The 26,007-nt window shown below is 42.8% G+C and overlaps 1 protein-coding gene across 31 annotated transcripts in view; it reads left to right on the top strand.

Moving 5' to 3' along the window:
* Nucleotides 1-26,007, top strand: part of PPP6R3 (protein phosphatase 6 regulatory subunit 3) — a 149,816-nt gene that overhangs the window by 114,801 nt on the left and 9,008 nt on the right. For 13 of the 31 annotated variants that reach the window (XR_005201608.1, XM_017536926.2, XM_017536919.2 and 10 more), the window contains 8 exons: nucleotides 3,456-3,542; nucleotides 8,240-8,337; nucleotides 10,712-10,766; nucleotides 11,580-11,710; nucleotides 15,740-15,861; nucleotides 19,784-19,937; nucleotides 21,309-21,415; nucleotides 22,808-22,958. Coding sequence is in view for 30 of the 31 variants with exons in the window: in XM_017536926.2 (XP_017392415.1) it covers nucleotides 3,456-3,542; nucleotides 8,240-8,337; nucleotides 10,712-10,766; nucleotides 11,580-11,710; nucleotides 15,740-15,861; nucleotides 19,784-19,937; nucleotides 21,309-21,415; nucleotides 22,808-22,958 (905 nt within the window). In the remaining variant the exon portion in view is untranslated. The remainder of the gene's footprint in view (nucleotides 1-3,455; nucleotides 3,543-8,239; nucleotides 8,338-10,711; nucleotides 10,767-11,579; nucleotides 11,711-15,739; nucleotides 15,862-19,783; nucleotides 19,938-21,308; nucleotides 21,416-22,807; nucleotides 22,959-26,007) is intronic. The other 18 variants (XM_017536927.2, XM_037741511.1, XM_017536933.2 and 15 more) reach the window with 5 other exon arrangements.

Here is a 26,007-nt window from a genome sequence, read left to right as displayed (position 1 = left end):
CGAGGATTAAGTCTCTAGCTCCCACTAGTCACTGATACAGGCTTCAGAGTTTAACAGTGACTTCACACTTCTGATTTCCCTTGGCAACCTAAAGTAAAGAAAACACCAGTTTGCTTTTTCCTATAACAACAGTTAACAAAACAAACATTTTATTATGAAAGAGTATCTCAGAAACTGTTTGCACTACAACAAGAGTGTACTTTACTTAGAATACATCTAGTTTGGCAAGAGTGTTATACACTTGTGCTTTTTGCTATATTTGTTTCTATTCAGTGATTATTAGTACTCATTAATTCAATAAATATTTGAATGCCTACAATGTGCCAGACACTGAAGATATAGTCCTAGACAAAAATTGGCAAAAATTTCTGCTTCAATGGAGATGGATAAACAAATCTTGTGCACACACACTATGTGTCACATACAGTCATGCACTGCATAGCATTTCAGTCAACAATAGACTATATATGTAACAGTGGTCCCATAAGATTAGAATACTCTTATTTTATGGCACATTTTCTGTGTGTAGATAAACAAATACCATCATGCTCCAGTTGCCTCCGTATTCAGTGCAGTACTGTGCAGGTGTGTAGCCTAGGAGCAGTTGGCTGTACCAGATAACCCAGGTCTGCAGTAGGCTCTACCATGTAGGGTTGTGTACGTGAACTCTGTGATGTTCGCATGATGACAGAATTGCCTTTGTCAGAATGTATGCCTGTTGTAAAACAGTGCATGACTGCACATGTTTCAGATGCTAAATGCTAAGGAGCCAACGCATGGGAGGGAGGGAGGGAAGGAGTGTTTGGGGCAGGTGTACAGTTTAATATCCGGTGTCAAGGAAAATCTCACTGGAAAGGTGCATTTGTGGAGGGAGGAGGGAAGCGTGAAATGCAGAGAGCTTGAATTTGCGTTGTTCCCAGTGTGTGCAGGGACTGGGATGTTGTCCTGTGTGGAAGTAACAGTAAGCAAAGGAGAGAACAGAAAGACTTGAGGCCAGAGAGGCACTGAAGAGCCAGATTTTGTACAGCTTTTTAGTCCATGATGAGCAGGTTGTTTTTTTATCTTACAAGATGAGAAGTCATTAGATTTTGAACTAAAAAGTGCCATACTGTGATGTATATTTTTAAAAGATGGCTATGGCTGTTGGGTTGAGAACAGACTGCTCAGTGGGGCAAGAGCTAGGAGGAGGGAGACTGAGAAACTGCCAAACGTAACATTAGTCCAGGGGAGGGGGTACTTGCACTGTGGAGCTGATAACAGACTTGCTGAGGGGCGATGGGACTAGAGAGGGGTTTTAGGCACCATTTTGAAGGTGGAGTGGACGTGGTTGGTGGGACAGAGGAAACAAGATGACCAAGGTTTTTAGCTGAAGAAGAAGAGTGAAGGTAGCATTTACTGAGCTGGAGAGGCCTCAAAAGGAGTGTGTTCGGAAGTGTAGATCAGGAACTCAGTTTTGTATACATCTGAGTAATGAACTGGTGGGATTCTGATTAGCAAGTTTCCCCCATGGAGAAATAATCTTTTTAGCTCATTTTACTAATAATGGTTTCAGACTCAGATGGTGTGGATAGAATCAGACTTACATCTTCCATTAATGTAATTGTGAAGATGTGTGTGCATTCTGTTAATAATAACTTGCTAAAACTAGTTGCATTTTGGAGAAAAAACATTTTTAAATATCTTCTAGTATTGCTTTGAGGATCCAGTTTAAGTAGAACATACAAAGGGAAGATCACAATGTCTGGCACATAGTAGTTGTTCAATAAAAGTTTGTTTCTGTCCCATCTTTAAAGAGTGTTAAAAACCTTATTTTTTAGGAAAAAGCAAAAGTATGAGTGAGGATACATTGAATCTTACTTTAACTTAGCAGGACTTGGCTAAGAGTGGCCAACTCTGTTTTGTCTTCTTTTGTTCAGTTCTTTGCATGGTCTTCTATTCCTGTGCCTCACCATGGGGTTACACCCTTAAAACACACTGGCCTTTGCATGATGTGTGTGCTGGCTTGCCAGCCACAAGGCCCGAAGCTCTTTGAGTCCACTGCAGTACAGCCCCTTGACCTGCTCTTGAACGTAGTCATCCTGTGAGATGCCAGCTGTCATGACCACACAGTATTCCCACCCTTCCTCTGCACTCTGGCAAGGCTTTGCTGGAACATCCCCATGCCCACGTCTTTCCCCAGTAACTCACTAAAGCCACTCTTGACTCAGGCAGGTGCCCTTCATTGATCACAGAATCTACCTTTGATTTCATCAGGCCAGATTCACAAACAGAATGGGAGTGCTTTATCTAAACCTTTGGGAGGCTGTAGAGTGAAATAATTGGAAACACTGGGGTTTATTACAGCTTAATTTCATCAATGTTTAGTGGCTTTACCAAAGATGGTTAGGGAAAGGGAAGGGAGATTCATCTTATTCAGGCAGTGATTTGCTCAGAATTTTACAAGCCATACCCTATACAGACCTGTTTGAATTCCGTGGGTTTCTCGAACCAGTGTTGGAGTAACTTCGCAGAACAGACCAGGCCAGTTAGGTACAGTTTCAAGAGTTAACAGGAAGCAGCAGCTCATGTCTTCCCTAAGATGACATTCTCTGCCCAAAAACACTTCTATGAAAAGTACACGATAAACAACTCCAAGAACAGTTTAAGTTACCCACAGAAATACAATACTTCTTTCTAGAATTTTATAAACTGTTCATGTTTATCCCTTGCCATATAGCAATTACTATTAGTGCTGTACTTAATTATTTGTTTATCTTGATTTCTAATTGTTAATGCTTCTTCCCAATATTGTGTGACATTTGTGAATTAATAAAAATCACTTAACCATGAATTGGTGAGCAGTTCATGTTTGTGTTTTTGCTTAATTACTCAAAGTTGGTTGTAAGTTCTGGGGGCAGGGGGCACATTTTCAGGGGTAGATGATTTGGGGTCTTTTCGTGAGTGGGGAGTTACTGACTCAAATCACATTTAGTGCTATTGGACAGTGCTTTTCTTAGTGTGGGCAGGAAGTCCAAGAATTTAAAATGAAATGGATATATTTAAACCTGACCTTTTGAGTGGCACACTGGTAATCCCTGGGGATTGCAGGGTTACCCTGCAGGCTGGTACACAGAAAGTTTTTGTGTTTCATGTGTGCCATTACTTGTGTCTTTCCTTTTGTAAACATTTAATTGGAGGTGATGGTTAAAATCATTTAAATGGAGTAACTGAGCTCTGGTTCTATTTTCTGGCGATGTGGGTAGAGAGGAGGGGGATAACCAGGAGGGAGCAGCCTGGCCCGAGGGAAGGAAGGGTGCCCTTGAGGCATTGGGTGGGTTTGGCAGCTTAACTGTGACTTTTGTTTTTTCTGTTACACGTTCAGAAAAAAACTAAATGTGATTTTTCCATTAAAATGCTGATACAAATGTCCAAAACCTTTCTATGTTAAATAGTCTTTTACATTTTTATGCATATAGGTTACAACCTGCCATATTCATTCATCCAGTGATGATGAAATTGACTTTAAAGAAACGGGTTTCTCACAGGATTCTTCTTTGCAGCAAGTGAGTCACGCCTAAAGCTTTGCTTTTTGTTTTTATTTTAAATACTTAGTTAGTTGCCTTTTATGAATCAGCTTCAGAGTCAGATTATGTATTAGAATGTGATTTGCGGTTACTTATTAGTTGGGCCAAAGCATGTAAAATAGGAAGTGTTGGGTACATGAGAGGTAGGTTTACGTTGATTATGTTTCGAGGGATTGTTCATACCTGATAATAGTGATGCGTCAGGTACATTTTCAGAAGATTTGAATGAACTGAATAGTTCAGAAGGCCTCTCACACGAGCTTGTTACGCAGACTTTTACAATAGGTGAGCTGTTGCTCAAAGACTTGTGTAGTAGAGGTCTGCAGGTAAGAATAATAGAAATAAGACATTTAAAATATAAGTAAAAGCAAACTCTCACCAATACCCCTGATATGAGTTCCATTATAGTTACATCTAAAGTAAATTTTCAGTTGAAGTAATTCAGTGCAACCCCTATCTGCCTGCCCCTGAATGTATCGTCTCCATTTATCTCCAGCCTCTAATCTTTGTGAGGGAAAGCCTGGATGTGAATATTAAATGTACTGATTTATCATCCCATTGTTGGTTCTTGGAGAAGTGACAAATGATTTCACTTTTCTACTAGGTATGAGAACTAAAAGTAGAAGCCCTTTTGCAGGCCGTCAGCTTTGGTGTAGCAGTGGAATTAACGAGGACAACTTCCCCAGCCCAGCACTGAATGTTGATTGACTTCTTTTTTTTTTTAGTCTCTAAGCCTGTGTTAGATGAAGCTTCACATGCTTATGCTGGCCCTGTCTTTTGGCTTCCAAGTCTTAATACACCTGTCATATTCCAGTATTGGTTGAGCTAAGCAATTGTTTGGTTTTAATATTAAGGCAGTTTAGCATTCATCTTTCCCAGATAGGTCTGAAGTAGCATTTCAGCACTTAACTGGCTTCTCTGTTGAGTCTTGATACTTCTGCCTTTTGGCAGCCAATTCCAGAGGTTAGGGCCAGGAAGTAGCCAGTCCATAGGGGGCACTGTCGAGCGGCAGTGCCTTCCAGAGCAGCCCTCATAGCCTCCTGCCTGATCTTGCTGTTGGGCTGCACCATGGCTCATTGTGAGCCTCATGCCTACAAGCAGCCCTTTACCCAGAGCGCTCTGGTGTTGCCTCAGGAAGCACCTTGACAATGGGCTTTCCCTCCACTGAAGCACCTGTAGAGTACTGAAATAGTCCACCCAGTTAGCCATGAACCTGCGTGTTGTCCATTGGTCCACCCCTAGAATGAAGCTTGATGATATCAAATGTAAATTATCAAGGTAATTTTGCGCCAATTGAAATACAGCTTTAAGAAAAAAATACCCTAATAGTAATAATCATAATAAACTTGGAAATTTGGGCTATCGATTTGATCTAAATTTGATTAAATTTAGACATTTGGAAAGTGGAGTCCTTTATTTCTCAACTGTATCTGGATCCAGGGTCATACCCGTTCTGGGGAGAATTTTCTTACATTATTTTGTTTGTTTGACTGACAGCTCATGCTTACGAAGCAGTTTCATTCAGAAAACTGACTTACCAACCGCCTTCACCAAGCTTAGTCTTGCAGAATTTACCCACTTCATATGAACCTTTCAAAGTAGGAAGAATAATTATTCTTTTTTGATTTACAGTCTTCCAGTACATTTTTCTTTATGTTTCTTTAAACCAATCATGCATTCTTTTGAAAATAAATATTCTCCAAAGCACTTCTTAAAATTTTGAGAATGCAAAAAAGCCTAGGTTAATTTATTAGAGTTTCGTCATAGCCTCCACTAAGATCAGAATATTAGTTTGTAGACTTGAAGTTCTCATTCACGTTTGAAGTTGGGCATCATGTTGATAAAGTCCCCGAATGGAGAGAACTTGGGACAGATCATTTAACCAGGTAACCGAGCCTCGTCACCAGTGGGGCGTGCCTCCAGGCATTTGTGCCCTGACTATTTGTTTCTGTCTTTAGCCTCGTCTGTTCTCCTAAAGTCTAGTGTTTGACTCTCCATCTCCCTAATTCTGCCTTAGAGGTTTGGAGGGTGAGGCCCCCATGGAGTATCTGGAGAATTCAGACTGACTGCTGCATATGGGCTCCAAAGCACTGATCTCACTGTCTCCCACCACCTCACATCACATGCAGGCTTGCTGATAGGCAGTCAGGCCACATTTAGATGACCAGTAGCTCTGTTGCCTGTGTGGCATTACTGTTAAGAGATTTGCTTAATAAAGTGGCTGGTTCACTTCTCAGTGACTTGAACAGTATCTGACTTTGGCCAGGATGACAGTACTGGGAAAGTGTGCTTTTTAAAAATAATTATACAGCCATGTGGTGCTTTCCAGATTTAGATTTTCAGAGTTCAAAGCACTTTTTATATACCTTTAAATAGAATACAATAACAGTCTTCACTTACATATGTTTGTAAGCTTTGGTAGCTTTACTAGTAAAAATGAGATTTGAAATGTGAAGTTCTTTGTTAGAAGCTGTAATAGACTTAGAGCTAATAAGGATTACGTTTGATCATTTTTCTTTTTTCTGTGCATTATTGCATGGAAGTTACTAGTGTCTGTCAGTTGCTATATGTCTCTCCAAATGGATGAATAGATAAATATATGTCTGTATATCTATATATTCTATATGTACATGTATTTGTGTGTACATTCGTATTTGCATTTTATTTTTCAAACATTTAAAATATAGCAACACTTTGGGGAATGTTTCTTCCCTTTTACACCCAGGCGAATCACATTAGGATCACTAGAGGTAAAAAATTTTGAGGGAACTGACTGTGATGGCATGCACCTGTAGTCTGGCTATTCTGGAGGCTGAGGTAGGAGGATTGCTTGAGTCTAGGAGCTTGAGTCCAACCTGGGCAACATAGGACCCTGTCTCTTAAAAAACTTTTTTTTTTTTTTAGGGGGGAAAAAATTGGGAGGGACCTTTTCCTTCGCATGACCAAATTTCTGATCTGTAGATAAACTCCGAGAATGGTTCATGCTGCTTACCCAACAGAATAACGTCATGGTTCTTTACCAGATCTTTGAAGTACTGAGCATCTGTTTTGTCTCATAAAAGATAAAGCTGCAATTCAGAGGAGCTGATTTCTTTTTGATGTCATGAATATTAATGCTGGCTGTCATACTGTTCATTCATAGGGTCCAGAACTCAGCCCAGCAACCCAGGACTTGTCCCTACCATTTGCTTTCAGCCAGAGCCCCATTCTCAGCCTTGGCTCGTACTCCATGCCTTACTAAGCGGCCATTCCACAGCCAGCCGCTTGCTGCCCCCACCCCCTTGTGCTCATCTAATATCACCTCTGGGGGCAAGAAAGGGGACAGCATGGAGGTGGGAGAGTGCAGAGGGGCAGTGGGTGTGCCATTGTCTTGGATGAGAGACAAGGGAGGTTTTGGGTTCTCTCTGTCTGGTCAAACTAGACACATAGAGCTTTTTTTCCAGACCGAAGCAGTAGAGATACCTTCCAAAGCCTAATACAAGGTTTATTTTTTAATTATCTGCAATAATTATCCATGCCATAATTCCCTGCCACCAGAATGAGTAATCAGGAATTACTGGTAGAGACATTTCTGCAGTGTATGTCTGTAAGCTGGAATCGGTAGGCTCTGCCTGTATGTGGGACCAAGGAGAAGGTGGTTTAACTCAGTTATAGCTGCCTCCTTCCCAGCAAGTGCCAGCAGGAGTGATGCCTTCAGTTTTGCCGCCCCTCCACCTTATGGGCTCACCCGTAGAAAACAGCAGTCTCATCTGTATACAGCTCTGGTCACCTTATTTATTGTTTGGGTTAGAATGAGGAAGTGGCACTAGTTTATCTTCATATATTCTTTACTCCTTCTGATTAATACATAGGAACATACTTGCTGATTTTACTTGCTTCCTTGGGCCTGCTTGTTTTAAATTAGAATATTAACATTTTCCTGGGATTCATTGTAACATCACCCCCATTTTTCAACTAAAAACCCAAGCAAATCTGGTTCTCTCTAGTTTTGGCATAAGGAAACAGAACTGGCTCCTCTGTGGGTCTTGTAGTGTTAAGAGACTTTTCAGAGTGATTATGGATAAATATTAAACGTTTGTCCTCTTAAGGTAGGTAGGGTGGAAATTATTTTCATTTTATATTCTTTCCAGCCTCTGACACTTAAATTTTTTTTAAAGAAATGAAATGTCCCTGAACATTTTGTTTGTAGGATTATGCTTGTGTTCATCAGTCATTTTTCCTCTGGTGTGATTTCACTGTAGTAGATTGGGGGTGGAGGAGGGGGTAAGGAGGGAGGAGGTGGTCACCAATTGTTGGATCTTAGGATAAAGTTGGTTGTGTCCAGAGGTGACTGATACACCTTATAATTTCAGACTGTTCCATGTCATGTGATCACTTCAAACTAGGCCTAATCCAAACCTCTCTCTAAAGATAATTCACAGTAGAGGACAGAGTGGTCACATAATGTTTATCACAGTGACATGTGCATTAGAATGATTTGTAGACCAAATTTCAAACGTTAACTTTCTTGGCAAATTGTGTCTGAAATTATTTGATTTTTCTTTTAGAAAAACACACCAATTTTTAAAGCCCTATGGCTATGTAAATAAGATGATTTCTGGAACACAAATGGGCATATAGTATGTAGAATATCATTAGAATCATTATATCACTGTCACTGGTCCTGGGGTTGCCAGGCCTTTTCTGATTATCAGATGCAACAAATGACGTCCAATTTTATTGACCAGTTTGGCTTCAACGATGAGAAGTTTGCAGATCAAGATGACATTGGCAAGTGAGTATGTTTGCCTGTTTCCACTCTTGCTCTTGCACACTCTTTGCTCTTGGTAGACGTGTGTGTCATTCTGTGGGATTCTTAATCTTGGGCATTCATGAGTGGGAGGAATCTGCTCTCTTCTTGTTGGTCTTCTAGTTCCAGCAGATACTGGATAATTAGAACTTAAAATAACACTCCAGTGGCTGGGTGTGGTGACTCACACATGTAATCTCAGCACTTTGGGAGGCTTAGGCAGGCAGATCACTTAAGGTCAGGAGTTCGAGACCAGCCTAGCCACACCCCATCCCTACCAAAAATATAAAAAATTAGCCGGTTGTGGTGGTAGGCACCTGTAATCCCAGCTACTCGGGAGGCTGAGCTCAGCTGGAGAATTGTTTGAACCCACGAGGCAGAGGTTGTAGTGAGCCAAGATATTGTGCTACTGTACTGCACCCGTGGCAACAGAGCAAGACTCGGTCTTTTAAAAAGTAATAATAATAATAACTCCAAGGGAAGAAGCATTCACCTTTAGGGTTAGACCTGTTTCACAGAAGCCTATATTAAATTGTGCTTTTAAGAATTCAAGTCACTGTTCTTAATTCTAGCTATTAATATTAAATAGTATTATCTAAAGTCATTAATCATGGCCAGGCATCATTAATTCCAGCCAGACGCAGTGGCTCATACCTGTAATACCAGCATTTTGTGAGGCCGTGGTGGATGGATCACTTGAGGTCAGGAGTTCGAGACCAGCCTGGCCAATGTGGCAAAACCCCGTCTCTACTAAAAATACAAAAACAATAGCCAGGCTTCATGGTGTGTGCTTGTGGTCGGAGCTTCTGAGGAGGCTGAGGTTGGAGAATCACTTGAACTTGGGAGGCGGAGGTTGCAGTGAGCCAGGATCGTGCCACTGTACTCCACCATGGGCAACACGGGAAGATCCTGTCTCAATAACAGTAACAACAACAATAATAATAAAGTTATGAATCCCTATGCTGTTAGTTAACTGGGGCATCACGTTCCAGCAGGTGACCAAATTGGCAGGAAGAGCTCTGCCCTGTGTGTGTATTCTCGTCTTTAAGCAGCTCATCATAAGGTAGATTTGGGTTTTTTGCAAGAACCAGACACCAAGCACTCATTCTGCCATCAGGGTAAGAAGCACAGAAATGAGAATTGATACTGTACAGAATTAATGAATAGAAAATGTGTAGGTGCTTAACAGAAATGAAAATAAGTGGTCTAGCATCTGACCTTGGGATAGAAGAGATTTATAAACAAGATATTTTGAGATAGATACTATTGCTCATTGACAACAGAGTTTAAGAAAAAAAAAACGAAGGCAGCTGGTATTTGAATATTGGATGATTACTCTCACAGGAGACATGATTACGCCATAGACAGCCCATGTCTGCTGTGGTCTTTGGAAGCAGTAAATCCTCAATAATTTGTTGAACCACAGCCAGTGGAGGCTGTTGTTTATCACAAATTGCAGTTTGCAGTTTGTGAGAAGCCAAAATATTTTTACAGCACGTTTTTGAATGTGCCATCAACATGCCGTATGGGCACAATGGAATGGAGATGTCTCTGTAAACAGCAGGAGTTGAAGCTGTTATCTGCCTTGAGAATTGGCTCATTTTAACCCAGAAAGAGTAAGAACACAGGGTGTTCTGTCCATACCCCAGGAGCATTCTACCTAGGCTAGGATCAACCACCTCTCACCAGACCCTGCAGGTCCCTGTTTGATGTCTCGACAGTTACGTGCCTGAACTCACTTTGCCTTACTAGTTAGGAATCCATAATTTCTTTACAGTCTGTTTTGGGTGCTTGGACTAATGATTGTGTAGAACAGATCTTTTAAGAATCATATGATAGCCCCTCCTCCTCAAAATTACGTTTAATAGGCAATGAATTATTTTACTCCCTGCTTGCTTTCTAGATGATACCTTGTTACAGTGTAAGATTTCATGGGTGTCTGTATTTTGTGTATCACTTTGACTATCTGTGGAGAAAGCTGTGTCGGATAGCTTTTGTATACTTCATGTTTTGGCTTGGTTCTTTGCAAATAACCTTTTTCTTGGTTATGTTAGTATGGCCCATGGAACCATGGTTGTTGCCATGGATGTTAAAAACCGTTTATAGGAAGGATTTGAGGGTGTCCCAAAGGCTTTATGTCTCAAAAGGCTTCCATCCCAGCCCTCCTGTCCTACATAAATTTCTTAATACCAAAGGAGGTGGCATCATTTAATATAAGAAGGTCGTTTCCATTTGTTTTTTATTTATAGAGATTTTGATGATAGTGTAAATATTTTAAATTTGGAAATTTACATAAATACGGTTTCTATGAGCCGATAGGTAATTAATGCTTCCTACACTTCTATTTTTTTTTTAACAGTGTTTCTTTTGATCGAGTATCAGACATCAACTTTACTCTCAATACAAATGAAAGTGTAAGTATAAACTCTCTGTTGTGAGCGGTGTGGCACATGAGAGGTTGAAAAATGGGTGAGTCCATGTGTGGCTGCCACATGCTGGGACCCCTGTGCTCTAGAGCCCAAATCCTCAATTGGTGTTGCATACTTCACTCACTCCCATGACCTGCCTGGCACCCGTGGGCGTGTGATTTTGCAGCCCTAGTTTGTGACAGGATGAGGCTAATAAAACCAGGGTCACTTATGATTGCAGTGTAGACATTTGACTTCAAAGAGAAGGCTGTAGTTTGACACCACCCACTGCCTTTGACTCCTTTGTATTGCCAGGAGAGAAATGTGGACTGGGTCAGGGCAAGCCTCTCATTACCGTGGAAACACCAGAACAGTCATGTCATCTGAATGGGCACAGTTTTGATTTTATATTGACTAGCATGAGAGACCACTGGCTTATTTGCTGATGGAGTAAGGTAGGAACTGCTGATTTGAGCCATTGAAGGTCATCACTGCTCAGCTGGACTAGTAAAAGCAGATGAATCGCTTTTCCTGCTAGGACCTGGGACTGCATCCCCAGGACAGGGGAGGCTCCTGGGGTTACAGTGAAGCTTTGATGAGATGAACGAGGTTATGGTCTGTGCTGCTTTTTGAGTCTTTTTTTAGGGGAATTCTTGTAATGGACACAGAAACGACATTAGGTATTTATATTTTATTTTGGTGTATGTGATAGGAACCATTTTGTAAAGCAGTGAAGAAATGCAATTTACATTGGTAATATTTGGGAGAAGATAACTTGATTTTAAATTTGTCTTGTTTTTTTCTCTCATTTTTATTTAGGGAAATATTGCCTTGTTTGAAGCATGTTGTAAGGAAAGAATACAACAGTTTGATGATGGTGGCTCTGATGAGGAAGATATATGGGAGGAAAAGCACATTGCATTCACACCAGAATCCCAAAGGCGATCCAGGTGAAAGATAGTTGGTTATAGTTGTAATTATAGCCAACCTATAAAGAAAATGATGATCATGAGACATACATTGTATCCTTTTACTTCTGATCATGACAGAAGCAGTAGTTTCTGGGTTAAAGCTTCTGTCATGGTCAGAAATGCCCTTGGTGTGGGAGTTGGTGCTTCGAGTGTGACAGTGATCTGCTTGCAAATGCTGCAGGTGTTTAGACACGGTTCCTGACATGCTGTGACCCCGCGTCGTCCGCAGGGGAAACATTGCAGACAAGCACAGACACGTAGTGCCTTTTCCTAAATAAATATACCCTTGCCAGCAATTACAGCAGCGCTTGAGTTATATGTTGTTTCTTGTAAAAGATGGAAGATTTCCCAAAGGAAAAGGAAACTGCTTCTAAAAGTTAAATCTGTTGGAAGAAGGTAGGGCCGTGTCAGTTGGTAACCTGTGTCAATCCAGTCCTTTTGTTTTTTGATCGTCCTTATTACAGGAACCGAAACAAATGACGCTTCTGTACGCAGACCGACACGGTTATATGAGTATTCGTTATCAGAATCTTCTTAGTTAAGAAAGGAATATTTGAACAGCAGCTCAACTTTCATTTTTATTTGATTTATTGTTACTCATTTTATTCATTTACTGACAATAAGTAATGTTTTCACATGGCGTAAAATTAAAAGGGAATCAGAGAGCATGCAATGAAAGGTAAACTCTCATCCCTTCTCCCAGCCGTCCAGTCCTCTTGCCAGGGAGTCCCTCAGCAGCACCTCTTGCTGCCAGTTAGGTCACCTCTTGTAGGAATGCTCGTTGCCACAGGTTATAGCAGACTCGGCAGTGGCTTGAGCAAGTGAAGCTGCATTTGTCTCAACAGTCTAGAGCTGATAAGGGGGCTGAATGAGACTGTTAGACCTGGCATCTTCCATTTATTCCTGCGCTCATCTTGTGCCTGTTGATTTATCTCTCATGATCACAAGATAGCTCTGTAGCTTCAGAGCCAGACAGCAAAAGAAAAATAACTTCATGGCATTTTTTGTTTGCCATCATTTACTGAGATTATGGTTCTTAGGTTGAATGGATTCACTAAGTAGCCCTTACCCACAGCATGACTAATATATGTGAGGGCAGTATATCCTCACAGAGCACCATGTGTGGAAGGTACAGAGAATTCAGTGTGTCAGGGAAGACTGTGTCCTGGGGGAGACGGCACCTGATACCCAGAGGGAACACTGATGACAGGAGGCAGCTTTTTATTATTTAACCACTCTGTGGAGGAATACTTGGCATTTAGTAAACTGCCTTTATTTAAATTGTACCATGTGGAAATTTCAACCTGTGCATACGTCCATGAAACCATCATCTCAATCAACATCATAAACTTACCCATCACCCCAAAAGTCTTCTCATGCTCTTTTGTCATACCTTCCTCCTTCCTGTCCCCCCAACCATCTGGTTTCTTTTTCCATTAGTTTGCATTTTCTAGAGTTTTATATAAATGAAATCAATACATTGTACTTTTTTTTTTGTCTCTACCTTCTTTCACTCATCATAATATGAGAGCCATCCATGTTGTCTAATGTGTTAATAGTCCATTTCTATTTTTTTGGCGGGGGAGAGGGGTGCTAGGTAGTATTCCATTAAGAGGATATACTACAATTTTCCTATTGATGGATATTTTGGTTGTTTCTGGTTTGAGGCTGTAATGTCACTTGAAGATAGACTATGATGTTAAAGGTGTATAGTGTAAACCCTAAAGAAGTCACTAAAATAACAAAGAGTTATCAGTCAACAAAGGAAATAATATCAAATCATAAAATCCAAAAGAAAGCGGGAAAAGAACAAAGGGCAGCCTGGACAAACTACTGAGCATCAGGATGATAGAGTTAGTCCTGAATAGCCATGTAAAACAAACAGTGCAGACACCTCATGTAAAAGACAGATTGGCTGGGGACAGTGTCTCACACCTACAATCCCAGCACATTGGACGTCCGAGGCACGTGGGTTGCTTGAGCCCAGGAGTTTGAGACCAGCCTAGGCAACATGGCAAAACCCCATCTCTACAAAAAATACAAAAATTAGCTGGGCGTGGTGGTGTGTGCCTGCTGCGTGGTGAAGCAGGAGGATTGCTGGGAAGTCAAGGCTACAGTGAGCTGTGATCAAGCGACCGCACTCCTGCCTGGATGAGAGAGCGAGACCCTGCCATTAAAAAAAAGAAAAGATGGGCCGGGCGCGGTGGCTCAAGCCTGTAATCCCAGCACTTTGGGAGGCCGAGGCGGGTGGATCACGAGGTCAAGAGATCGAGACCATCCTGGTCAACACAGTGAAACCCCGTCTCTACTAAAAATACAAAACATTAGCTGGGCATGGTGGTGCGTGCCTGTAATCCCAGCTACGCAGGAAGCTGAGGCAGGAGAATTGCCTGAGCCCGGGAGGCGGAGGTTGCGGTGAGCCAAGATCGCGCCATTGCACTCCAGCCTGGGTAACGAGAGCGAAACTCCGTCCCAAAAAAAAAAAAAAAAAAGAAAAGAAAAGAAAAGATGGTCACATTGATTGGATAAAAAATGAGTCCTTAATTACATGCTGCCTATGGGAAACAATTTAAATACAAAGAAACAAGTACTGCATAAAAACACAAAAAGGAAAAAGATATGTCAGCACTAAGGAAAAAAAAGCCAGGTGGTCTTTATTAATCTCCAAGTAGATTTCAAAGGAAAGGGATAAAGGAAGTGATATGATGATAAAGGGGTCAATTCATTAAGAGGACATAGCAGTTTTAAATGTCTGCACAACCTAACAGAGCTTCAGGATACACAGAGGAAAACTGGTAGAGCTGCAAAGGCAGTAGACCAGTCCACAATTATAGCCAGATCTTTTAACACTCCTCTCTCGGTAATGGATGAAACGGTAGGTGGGATCAGTAAGGTTATGGAACACTTCAACAACACTAGCAACTAACCGTTCTACTTGCACAATTATAAAGAACTCTACCCAACAGTTACAGAATATAGTATATTCAAGTGTGTGAAATATTTACCGAGATAGACCAGAAAGCAAGTCTCAGATTTCAAAGGGTTCAAGTCATTTTCTGACCAAAATGGAATGAAATTAGTAGTCAGTAACAAAGACTTTTGGTTAAATCCAGTTTTTATTTTATTTATTTATTTATTTATTTTATTTATTTATTTTTTTTGAGACGGAGTCTTGCTCTGGAATGCAGTGGTGCAATCTTGGCTCACTGCAACCTCCACCTACTAGGTTCAAGTGATTCTCCTCCCTCAGCATCCTGAGTAGCTGAGGTTATAGGTGCCTGCCACCAGAACTGGCTAATTTTTGTATGTTTAGTAGAGACAGGGTTTTGCCATGTTGGCCAGGCTGGTCTCGAACTCCTGACCTCAGGTGATATGCTTGTTTCAGCCTCCCAGAGTGCTGAGATTACAGGTGTGAGCCACTGCACCTGGCCATAAAAGGATAATTTTAGTAACCTGAATGTCATCAGAATTTAAAATTTTCACTCTTCAAATGACACTTTTATGAGAATGAAATGACAAACCATGCACTGGGAGAAAACATTTGCAAATGACATATTAGGTAAAAGACTTGTGTGTAGAGTTAAGAAATCTCTTTATTCAGTTAAAAATAATTCAGTTTTTTAAAAAGCACAAAAGTGTGAAAAGACAAGAAGATATGAGATGGCAAATAAACATTTAAAAAGATTCTCAACCTTCTTGGTCATTAGGAAAGTGCAAATGAACACCACAGTGAAATGAACACATATACCCCTGCGAGAAGGCAGTTCTTAAGATTGTGGCCTCCACTTTAAGCAGAGCCCACGTGCTCCAGCGGTGGAGGTTTAAGTGTGAAGTTGGTGAGCATGCACGAAAAGCTGTCTTTGAGCCTCCTAACCACGTGGCGCTCGGACACGTGATCCTGCTGAAGCACCACAGGATCTCTCGTTGCTGGATGACTATTAGAATTTTCTGGATTTAGCTGGTGGCTGATAAGCAGCATTAAATACTTTGGTCTTTTTCCCCTCTTAGCTCAGGGAGTACAGACAGTGAGGAAAGTACAGACTCTGAAGAAGAAGATGGAGCAAAGCAAGACTTGTTTGAATCCAGTAGTGCCAACACAGAAGACAAAATGGAGGTGGACCTGAGTGAACGTAAGTGGTTTCATTCTTCAGATCAGCTGCCCTGTGTTGGAATTAGGTATTGTGAACAATTGGCAAAGGAGCAGTTGACAGCATCTGAGGTGATTTCTGAAGGAATGGTGGAGTTGAAGCCTGTTGTCAAGTGAGCTCCTCTTGGAGGTTTAAGTTTCAAAGATAGCCTCGGGGAAGAAGCACAGAATGCATTTGCTGATAAGGTACCTCCTCTTCCTGGTGGGAAATGAACGGCAGGTGTGTGGGTCTGGCTGGAGGACAGAGCCTGCTGCTAGGTCAGTCTCCCAGCTGTGGAGCCCATGTGCTGTTGCAGAAGGAAAAGACCCCACCTTGGTGGGAAGAGGAGGACATGGTTGTGTCATGTAGCATCGTGATTGGAATCAGCCAGGGGAAGCAGCCTTAGCTTAACCAGCGTTTCAGTACGTTCTTAGTAGTTTATTTCAGAAGCTCACATCCCTGAAACTTGTCCAGCTGAGTGCTTGCTTGTGCCCTGCCCTGTGCTAGGAAGACTAGAGTTTTAGCTGGTCATTTTAAAATGCTTTTAAAACTTTTAAAGATTTGGGAAGCAGACGTCCATTTGAAGGAGCCGTGTGGGATAATAGCAAGGCTTGCCCCAAGCCTGGCCAATCTCCGATTGCCCCTCAAGGCCTTTTTTGTGTTAACGTCCCAGAGGCTGAAGCTCAGCTGAGGTGGACCTTGTGGGGACTTCAGAGCTAGATGGGACAGGAGCAGTCATCCAGCATACTGCCACAGGTTGCACATAATGAAACTGGAGATGGAAGAAGAAAAGAGATCTTATCTCTGCTGCCTCTTTTCCAGCCCACCCTCCTCAGGAGGAGGAAGTGGACTTTTCTCTCCGTAATTCAGTTTAAATCAGCATGCCTTCTTTAAGTTCCTACTGTATGCCGGGTACTAGTGGCCACAGACTGCCTCTAGGGGCTTGGGGTCTGCTGGGGAAACAGATGGGCAGTACACGGGGCTGGGGACGGATGCTAGAAGAGGGGAGCCCTCCAGTAGGCATCTTTGTAGAGGCAGGCAGGTGTGAGGCTGAAGGACAAGTAGGGATTTGCCCATGTGAGAGAGAAAACAATTGTTTTTCGTGGCTCGGGGATGAGGTGGCGGAAGCTAAGGCCAGAGGCCAGATCAAGAGTTGTATTCTGAAGGTTGTAGGAAGCCTGTGAGGATTTGACTAAGAAGATCATTATTGGGTCTGTTTCAAGACATCACTCATGGCAGCAGTGTTAAAAACGGGATGAGAAAACATATGGCAGAGACAGGAGAACCATGAAGTCATTTAACTGTTAAACATAAGAGTATAATGAGAAATAATGAAAACTGTGAGTTGGGCTCCAGGCAGCAGGGAGTCGTGAGGGGGAGGCAGGGAAGATGCCCTGATCTCTTGGCTCTGGAATCTGTAGGGTTTTTTTCTTTTTAAACATACAGTTTGATGCTGGGTGCAGTGGCTCACACCTGTAATCCCAGCACTTAAGGGAGGCCGAGACAGGTCGATCACTTGAAGCCAGGTGTTCCAGACCAGCCTGGCCAATATGGTGAAACCTTGTCTCTACTAAAAAAAAAAAAAAGTTAGCTGGACATGGTAGCGCACACCTGTAGTCCCAGCTACTCGGGAGGCTGAGGCAGGAGAATCGCTTGAACCCGGGAGGCGGAGGTTACAGTGAATCGAGATCATGCCACTGCACTCCAGCCTGGGCAACAGAGCAAGACTCCATCTGGGGGGGGAAAAAGTACAGTTGAGTAGTATATTCACACTGTTGTGCAACAGACCTCTAGAACTTTTTCATCCCCAATTGAAACTCTGTACCCATTAAACAGTTCCCCATTTCCACTTCCCCAGTCCTAGCAGCCTCCATTCTACTCTGTTTCTATGGGGCTGACTAGTCTAGGGATCTCATATAAAAGGAATCATACAGTGTTTGTCTTTGTGACTGACTTGTTTCACTTAGCATAGTGTCTTCAGAGTTCATCCCTGCTGTGGTATATACAGGATTTCCTTCTGTTTTAAGGCTGAATGACATTCTGGAATCTTTGATTCTTTTAGGGGGCTGGGTATGGTTAAGTGACACAGAGGGAGACACACACTGGCTGGACTGTGTGCCACCGCTGGGACTGTGAGCCTGGGTGTGGGGATAAGGAGCTGGGGACACGAGCGCCCTGAATGATGTGTGTTTACCCAGCTCCCAGAGTTCAGTGTAGCAGGAAGCAGGCCTCCTGCTTCTCTGTTTCTCGTAAAAAGCTGCTTTTACATCATCAGATCTCTGGAGGCACAAGAGGGTAGAGTTGGGGATGATTCTCTGTCAGGGCTACAGGGCTACCTCAGAGAGCCTTTGCCACTTCACCAGTCTCTGTGGCTTCTTTCGGAGGTCCCCTCCCCTTCCCTCCCCACCTCTCCCCTCCTCCCCCCCCCCCCCCCCCTTCCCTTCCCTCCTCACATCCCCTTCCCTTCCCTCCTCACATCCCCTTCCCTCCCCACATCCCCCCTTTTTGAGACAGATTCTAGCTCTGTCGCCAGGCTGGAGTGCAGTGGCGTGATCTCGGCTCGCTGCAGCCTCTGCCTCCTGGGTTCAAGTGATTCCCCTGTCTCAGCCTCCTGAGTAGCTGGGACTACAAGCACATGCCACCATGCCTGGCTAATTTTTTGTATTTTGGTAGAGACAGGGTTTCACCATGTTGGCCAGGATGGTCTCAATCTACTGACCTTGTGACCTGTCCTCGGCCTCCCAAAGTGCTGGGATTACAGGTGTGAACCACCGCACCCAGCCCAGGTGAGATTTTCAAACATTCAAGCATTTACTCCTTCTTAGTGTCAGTAGAGCCCTGCGACACACACAGGTAGGTGGACAAGAAGCATGGAGTGCACCCTAATGGAGTGCACGCCCTCCTTTGATGTTTGCTAAGTGGATAGTTGTTATGAAATCAAACAGATGAAGTCAAATACCTTGCTCAAAGTCACAGTCAAGTCTGTCTTTAAAATCAGAACATTTGTATTCTACACAGGTACTTCTTAGTCACTTGTGTCTGGGATAAGCCCTTAAATAGCTTATACCAGGTTGCCTAGCATTCCTTCTTGCAACCCAGAGATTCCTAATGACGATAATATCTCTGATGGAATGCAGTGGTTCCCACATCCGGCTTGTCCCCAGCAACAAATTGAGGATTCAGCACTCTGTGAAGGAAAAGCATGGTGTGCAGTTAGAGCAGAATCACAGAGACCTGACTTCATCAGAAGGGACACGTGTCTGAGGAGGTGACATTTAAAGAGAGACCTGCAGATTAGATCCAAACTTGGCCAGCAGGCAGCATGGTAAGAAGAGCCCCACAGATTGCAGGTGTGCCCAAGGAAGCCCTGCTGTTCCAGCCCCTGAGGCCAGACCTGAGTCTGCAGCACTTGGGAGACCCAACCACAGTGGTACTGCAGGGAGCCTGTGGAATGTGCCAAGTGAGCCAGCCCTGGAAGCATTAGGTTGTCCCTAGTTTATTGGAGTTGAATAACCAATGTATTCTTTTTTTAGAAAAATAATGTTTTTACTTTGAAATAATTTAGATTATAGAAATGTTGCCAAGATAGTAAGTTCCCATATATCCTTCACTTAGCTTCCCGCAGTATGAAAATAGCCGTGGTACATTTGTCAAAACTAAGAAATTAACATTAATCCCTCTTTGTGTATGTAGCGTTGAATCTCTGTGTAGTATTTCTTTTGAAATGGTTGTTGGAAATGGGCGGTTTGTAAATACTGGGGCGTTGTTAGAGTGCCCTCCAGGTGACTGTGCTCTGTCTGCTCCTGCCTTCCTTCTCCTACAGCTCCGGTCTCTTTTGTCATTGCTGATGTTTTTTTTGAAAAATACTTGTGGTACATAAAATGACTGAAGTGTTTTTCAAATAAAATTTCTCCCCACTTTTTAGCACCCAACTGGTCAGCTAACTTTGATGTCCCAATGGAGACAACTCATGGTGCTCCATTGGACTCTGTGGGCTCTGACGTCTGGAGCACAGAGGAGCCGATGCCAACTAAAGAGACAGGCTGGGCTTCTTTTTCAGAGTTCACGTCTTCCCTGAGGTGAGCGAACATGTGCTGTCTCTACACCCTTCCACGGGGAACCTGGGAATGGTCAGGTGTTTGCTGTTAATGTGTGTTCTTCACCGTAACTTACTTGCAAGTTGAATATACGGTCCTGAGGAAGATTAACCATCAGCAAGGGGCGGGGGGGATATTGACACAGCTATGTATTGTAAGAAAAACACCATCTTCCTTTCCTTCCCTCCTGGATTAATTGGAAATGGGAATTGTTCTTGAACAAAGTAGCCTGGGAGGATGTGGTCCCAAGGAGTTAGCAGGATGAGGCAGAAGCGGGCAGTTCCATGGGCTTTTCTGGCTTCACAGAGCTGTCAGGACAGAATTGAGGAGAACATGAGTGAGGTGAAGCTGGGAAATCCTTGGGCACAGCACCTCTGTGTGGGGTGTGGCAGGAAACTGCAATATGTACCTTGAACTCAATAGGTAATATGAACTTACATTTCACTTGCAGCTAGTCCAGTGCTATCAGCTAAGGGCTCACACTCATTGGTAACTCGGAAGATAGGAAGACAAACCATTTTGGGCTGACAGTTACTGTCTTAGACACACCAAAGGATAGGCCGAAACCAGTGTTGCAGAGTCACTGTAATAGCAGCACTAAGTTACTACTCAGAGGTACAAGTGAGAGCTGTGAAAAGTGTCTCCAAACATGGAGTTATTTCATCTACCCCGCTTTTCAGTACAGGACATACATTTCCATCTCCTCCTCTTTGGGGTCTGTTGATAACTCGAGAATAAGAGCCTTTGGTTACTTGAGGGTGTGATTGAAGCAGCTTCCTTCTCTTTACCCTCTGTGAGCACGTACCTGGGTCTGTTGAGGGGTACTGCAACATGCGAGTGGGGGTAAAAGAAGTGTAATTATCTCCCTTCCCCCGGCTCTCAGGCATTTGGTGTTTTTTTACTATGTTTCCACAATTCCAACCACAGATATCATTAAGGAAGCCAGTCTCTCTCAGGCAGTGTGGCTCAAGATAAATCAAGGTTTTTGTAAAAGCAGTCAGCCTGGTAGATACAGTTGCTATTGTACACTGTGTATCTTTGCTGTCCAAGCTCTGAGAGCCTCCTGGTAATGGTGGGATGAGAGCTTGGGACATGATGAGCCTGTCTGGAATGCTCTGCGAAGCCCCTGTCTTACCCCTGCTGATTTAACAGAGCATTTGCCTGCCCACACTCATCTGCTCCTTTGAGCAGCTTCTGGACTTAGACCCGTGTGTCATTGGAGTCTGTAACCCAGTGACTCTTACACCGATGCTCATGTCTCCCAGCAGAAACTTGTAAAGGCTTACTGTGAATCATGGGGTAACTGAGGGCCATTCCCTGCTGCTAACGTCTGAATTTTCTCTTTTTTGAAAGCACAAAAGATTCTTTAAGGAGTAATTCTCCAGTGGAAATGGAAACCAGCACTGAACCCATGGACCCTCTGACTCTCAGTGCGGCTGCCCTGGCAGTGCAGCCAGAAGGTGCGTGCAGAGAGGCCTGAGCACACAGCAGGGCCATGTGGCTGCTTTGTCAAACTAGACGTGACTCTCAGGCTCAGGGGCTAGCGGAGTCAGGGTCGCGAGATGGTCAGTCTGATGTCCACAGGGCAGCTGATGAAAGAAATCCTGCCTGCCCTTCTAGAACCACAGCATGCTGACTCTGGAAGGAGTAAGGGCTGTAAGTCCCCAGGCATGCGACATGCAGATAGGACACTGAGGCCTAGAAGGAAGAATGCCTGAGCCCATAGCGCCCAGGGAATTAGACATGTGCAGCCAAGCCTGTGTGTAGTTGTCCCTTGGAGTTTGCTTTGCCCAAGCACGAGGGTGTATCTGGGTTTGTTTAGAGCTATGGGGCTGTTTATTTTCACTTCACCATTATAAGCATTGAATAGTCCTGGGATTGAATAGTCCTGAGAATCTCACTTGATCTTAGCCAAAAGGCCGAGAAGCGATAGTCCTGAGAATCTCTAAAGTTCAGCAGGTTTTCCTGTTACTCCACCTAGTCACGTGTTCCTTGCACTGGCCCTGAACTGTTTTCACCTTGATGGTCAGAGCTTTGGGAGGAGGGGAATGCTAGCAAAGGGAGTGTGATGGGAACCGAAAGGATGTGGAGGACACATGAGGAATCATGAGGTGGGAGCAGGAGTGAGTTCTTATAAAAAGAAATGAGATGCAGGTAGAGGGTCTAAGAACCCTCCTTCCCAGGGGCAAGGGGAAGGAGTAAAACCAGTAACTAATGCCAGTTTTGTCCTTTCCCTTTGTTACAGATTCCCGCATTTTATTCCTCAGTGGTTCTGTGAGTGGGTGCACTGATCCCCCATTTTCTGGATAAGGAAAGTCAGGCTATGGATGAGATTCCTCATCCAAGTAGTCACAGCTAGGAAGTGGTGATGTCGATGTTTGAATCCAGGAAGGCTCACCTCAGCCAGGGGCTTCCTATTAGATAACAAAGAAATGATCCATCAGCAACACCATAAGAAAGTAATTTTAAAAACAAAGAAAAGCAAATAGAGCCCAGCTGAGGAAAACGAGTGAGGGTGGAATGTGTCGCTGCCTGCTCTGCCCCAGACTGGAACAGTTAGGAGCACACGTGTCTGCTGGGAGAAGCTGGGTATGGAGGTGGATGCTAAGCTGGAAGGGATATAAGGGACTCACTAGTCTCTAGTGAAGAAAACCCATGAAACCCCTCTTCACTGGGCATCTTGAAGAAGCCTGTACCCATCAAGAATGTGGCCCAGGCAACGACAGGCAAACGCCATCTCACTGTTTTCTACAAGCAGTAGATGTCACGTTGGGTAGATGGGTTTGCACAGTAGGGGGTGCCAGTTCCTTTTCAGGCTTGCTGTGTGTGACTGTCAGCTGTTTCCTTTTCAGCGCCAGGCAGTGTGGCCATGGAAGCCAGCTCCGATGGAGAGGATGATGCAGAAAGTACAGACAAGGTAACTGAGACGGTGATGAATGGCGGCATGAAGGAAACACTCAGCCTCACTGTAGATGCCAAGACAGAGACTGCGGTCTTCAAAAGGTAACCAGGGGTGAGATCCTGCTGGCAGCTTCAGGTTGTTGGGAGGATGGTAGGGGAGAAACCTCAAACATTAAAATTTTTGATTTGATCCAAACGAATGTTCAGATATTAGCTTGATGTCTTTCTAGTGTCTCCATTAAACACAGTCAATCTTAATGAAGAGATGGAGGGTTTAGGCCCCTAAGTGCCCTTTCCCCCATATATGTGTGTTCAGAAGACTATATTTTAGTCTAGCAGTTGGACAGAACTATGAAAATGGATAAATCTTTAATCGCAGTAGAAATTGGCTTGTGTAGCAGCTACAGAGCATGGCCCATGAGAACCAGTTTCAGTAACATACAGATGATTGTCTCTGGACATAATGCAGTCATGAAAATTCAATAGCAAAATGATAGCTTTAAAAAAAAGTGACATTTGGAAATTAACCTCACTTTTAAACTCAAAAACGGAATTGTAATGGAAATTAAAAACCAAAAACTGAGAGAATAATGGGAAAAACATTTATCAAAACTTAAGGACTGCAGCTCAGCCTGTGCTTAGAACTTTAGTCCTCATTCCTACAGAGACCATGTCAGCCGTTACAAGAAGGAATACTTCCCAGCTTTCTGTGAGGCCACTACAAAACAAGGAGTGAAAGAAGAAGATTGATTGTAGGCTGATTTCATACATGAGCATTTATTCCCAAAACTTTTTTTTTCGTTTTGTTTTGAGACAGAGTCTCACTCTGTCACCTGGCTGGAGTGCAGTGGTGCAATTTTGGCTTACTGCAGCCTCCGCCTCCTGGGTTCAAGCAGTTCTCCTGCCTCAGCCTCCTGAGTAGCTGGGGCTACAGGTGCACACCACCATGCCCAGCTAATTTTTGTATTTTTAGTAGAGACGGGGTTTCACCATGTCGGCCAGGATGGTCTCAATCTCCTGACGTCGTGATCCATCTGCTTCAGCTTCCTTAAGTGCTGGGATTACAGGCATGAGCCACCGCCTTCTCAAAACTTTTAAGTTAAAAGCTAACAAACCAAATGTAGCAAAGTATTTTTAAGTCATGATGAAGGATATGTGCACCAGTGTGACACAATGTGTACATGGTAAAAATGATTGAAAGTAATTGACAGACAAAAGGAAAAAAGCATTTAAATAAAAAGTAAAGCTGTTGATGGTTTTCTTTGCAGCCTAGGAATAGAAAGTATGTAGGTGAAACTGGTAAGTATCTCTAGAAACTAGAGTAGACTTGATTCTGCACAGTGAGGCATTAGAAGTATTTCCTTTAAAGACAAGAACCAGAAAGTGGGGTCAGCAGTTGCTACTTGTCTTCAGCACTGTGCTGGTGGCCTTAGCAAATGCAGCATACCAAACACACACACACACACACACACACACACACACACACACACACACTCTAGATAAGAATTAATAGAAAACTTTAGCAGGTTTACTGGAGACATACAGAAATCACTTGCATCCTATAAACCAATAAAAGATATTCCATACACACCTGTTTGTTTTTAATAAAAATGTAAAACCTTATCTATAACTAGGAATATGACCTTTATGGGAAAATAATTTAAAGCCTCATTGATTTTCCATGTTTGTTAATGTAAATCTTTAGCATTTCAGAACAAGTTAGTCTATGAAAGTAATGAAATTCTCATCAAAATCCCAATAGAGATTTTCATGGAAATTGAGAAACTGAGTGTAATAGTCATAAAGAAGACCAAAGAGAGCCAGAAATAGCCAAAAATATTTTAAAGAAAAAATGTATGGGTTTTTATCATATTAGATAACAAGACTTAGTAAAGCTGTCCAGGTGTGGCATCTCGCAACGGTAATCCCAGCACTTTGGGAGGATTTGGTGGGCAGATCATTTGAGCCCAGGAGTTTGAGACCAGCCTAGGCAACATGGCAAAACCCTGTCTCTACAAAAAAAATACAAAAATTAGCTGATTTTGGTGCATGCCTGTTGTCCCAGCTACTTGAGGGGGCTGAGGTCGAGGCTGCAGTGAGCCGTGTTCCCCACTGCACTCCAGCATGGGGAACAAAATGAGACCCTGTCTCAAAAAAAAAAAGTACTAAGCTACAGAGACGGTGTGGCATTGCCAAAGAATTTTACAAAGAGGCCCCCTACTGCATGAACTTGATACATGTTAGAATGCCATTATAATTCAGTGAGGAAAGAATGGACTAGTAAATAGTGATTATCCACTTAGTAGAAAAATAAAATTAGATATTTTGTCTCACGTAAATATGAAAAGTATGAACTATACAGCTTTTAGAAGATCACAAAAGAGAATATCTTTACAGTTTGGGAGTAGGCATTTTTTAACCATAGAAAGCCAAACCATAAAGGAAAATATTGGTAAATTTGACTTTAATTTTTAATATCCAGAAGACATTAAATGAAAAGACAAGCCACAACCAGTAAAGAACCAGTAGCCAAGATACTAGAAAGAACCTAATATCAAGAAGAGATAGTCCAATTTTTGAAATGGGCAAACAATGCAGACAAGCAACTGTCTGTGGAGGAAAACAAGGAGTAAACCAAACCCAGAATAACCTGTCAGTTATTTCATGCTCATCAGTTTACTAATTCCTATCTTAAGTTGTTAGAGAAAATAGAAAAAGTACAAAACCTGCCTGGCTTATTTTATGAGGGTAGTAAATCTTAATTCCAAAACCAGACAAGGATAACTACAGAAAATGACCAGTTCTGTCACTTACAGGTTACTGAATAAAAAAATCCTGTGTAAGGTAATTGCTGACTGGATCCAACAGTGTATTAAAAGTAATTTATAATGATTAGTTAGCGTTTATCCTGGAAGGCAAGCGTGGCTCAAAGTCAGAGAAATCTCTCAGTTTATAATCTTCATATATGGTTTTAGACTGAAAGTCATTTAATTTTTTTTATAAGGTTCCATAGCTGTATATGATTAAAACTCTGAGCAAACCAGTAACAGAAGTGGATTTCTTCTTCCTCCTCCTCCTCCTTCTTTCTCCTTTCTTCTTTGAGATGAGTGCAGTGATGTGCTCACTGCAATCTCTGCCTCCTGGTCTCAAG

Source organism: Cebus imitator, unplaced genomic scaffold, assembly GCF_001604975.1.
Source record: "Cebus imitator isolate Cc_AM_T3 unplaced genomic scaffold, Cebus_imitator-1.0 Scaffold102, whole genome shotgun sequence".
NCBI classification, from domain to species: domain Eukaryota; kingdom Metazoa; phylum Chordata; class Mammalia; order Primates; family Cebidae; genus Cebus; species Cebus imitator.
This window is presented reverse-complemented; position numbering and strand designations above follow the sequence as displayed.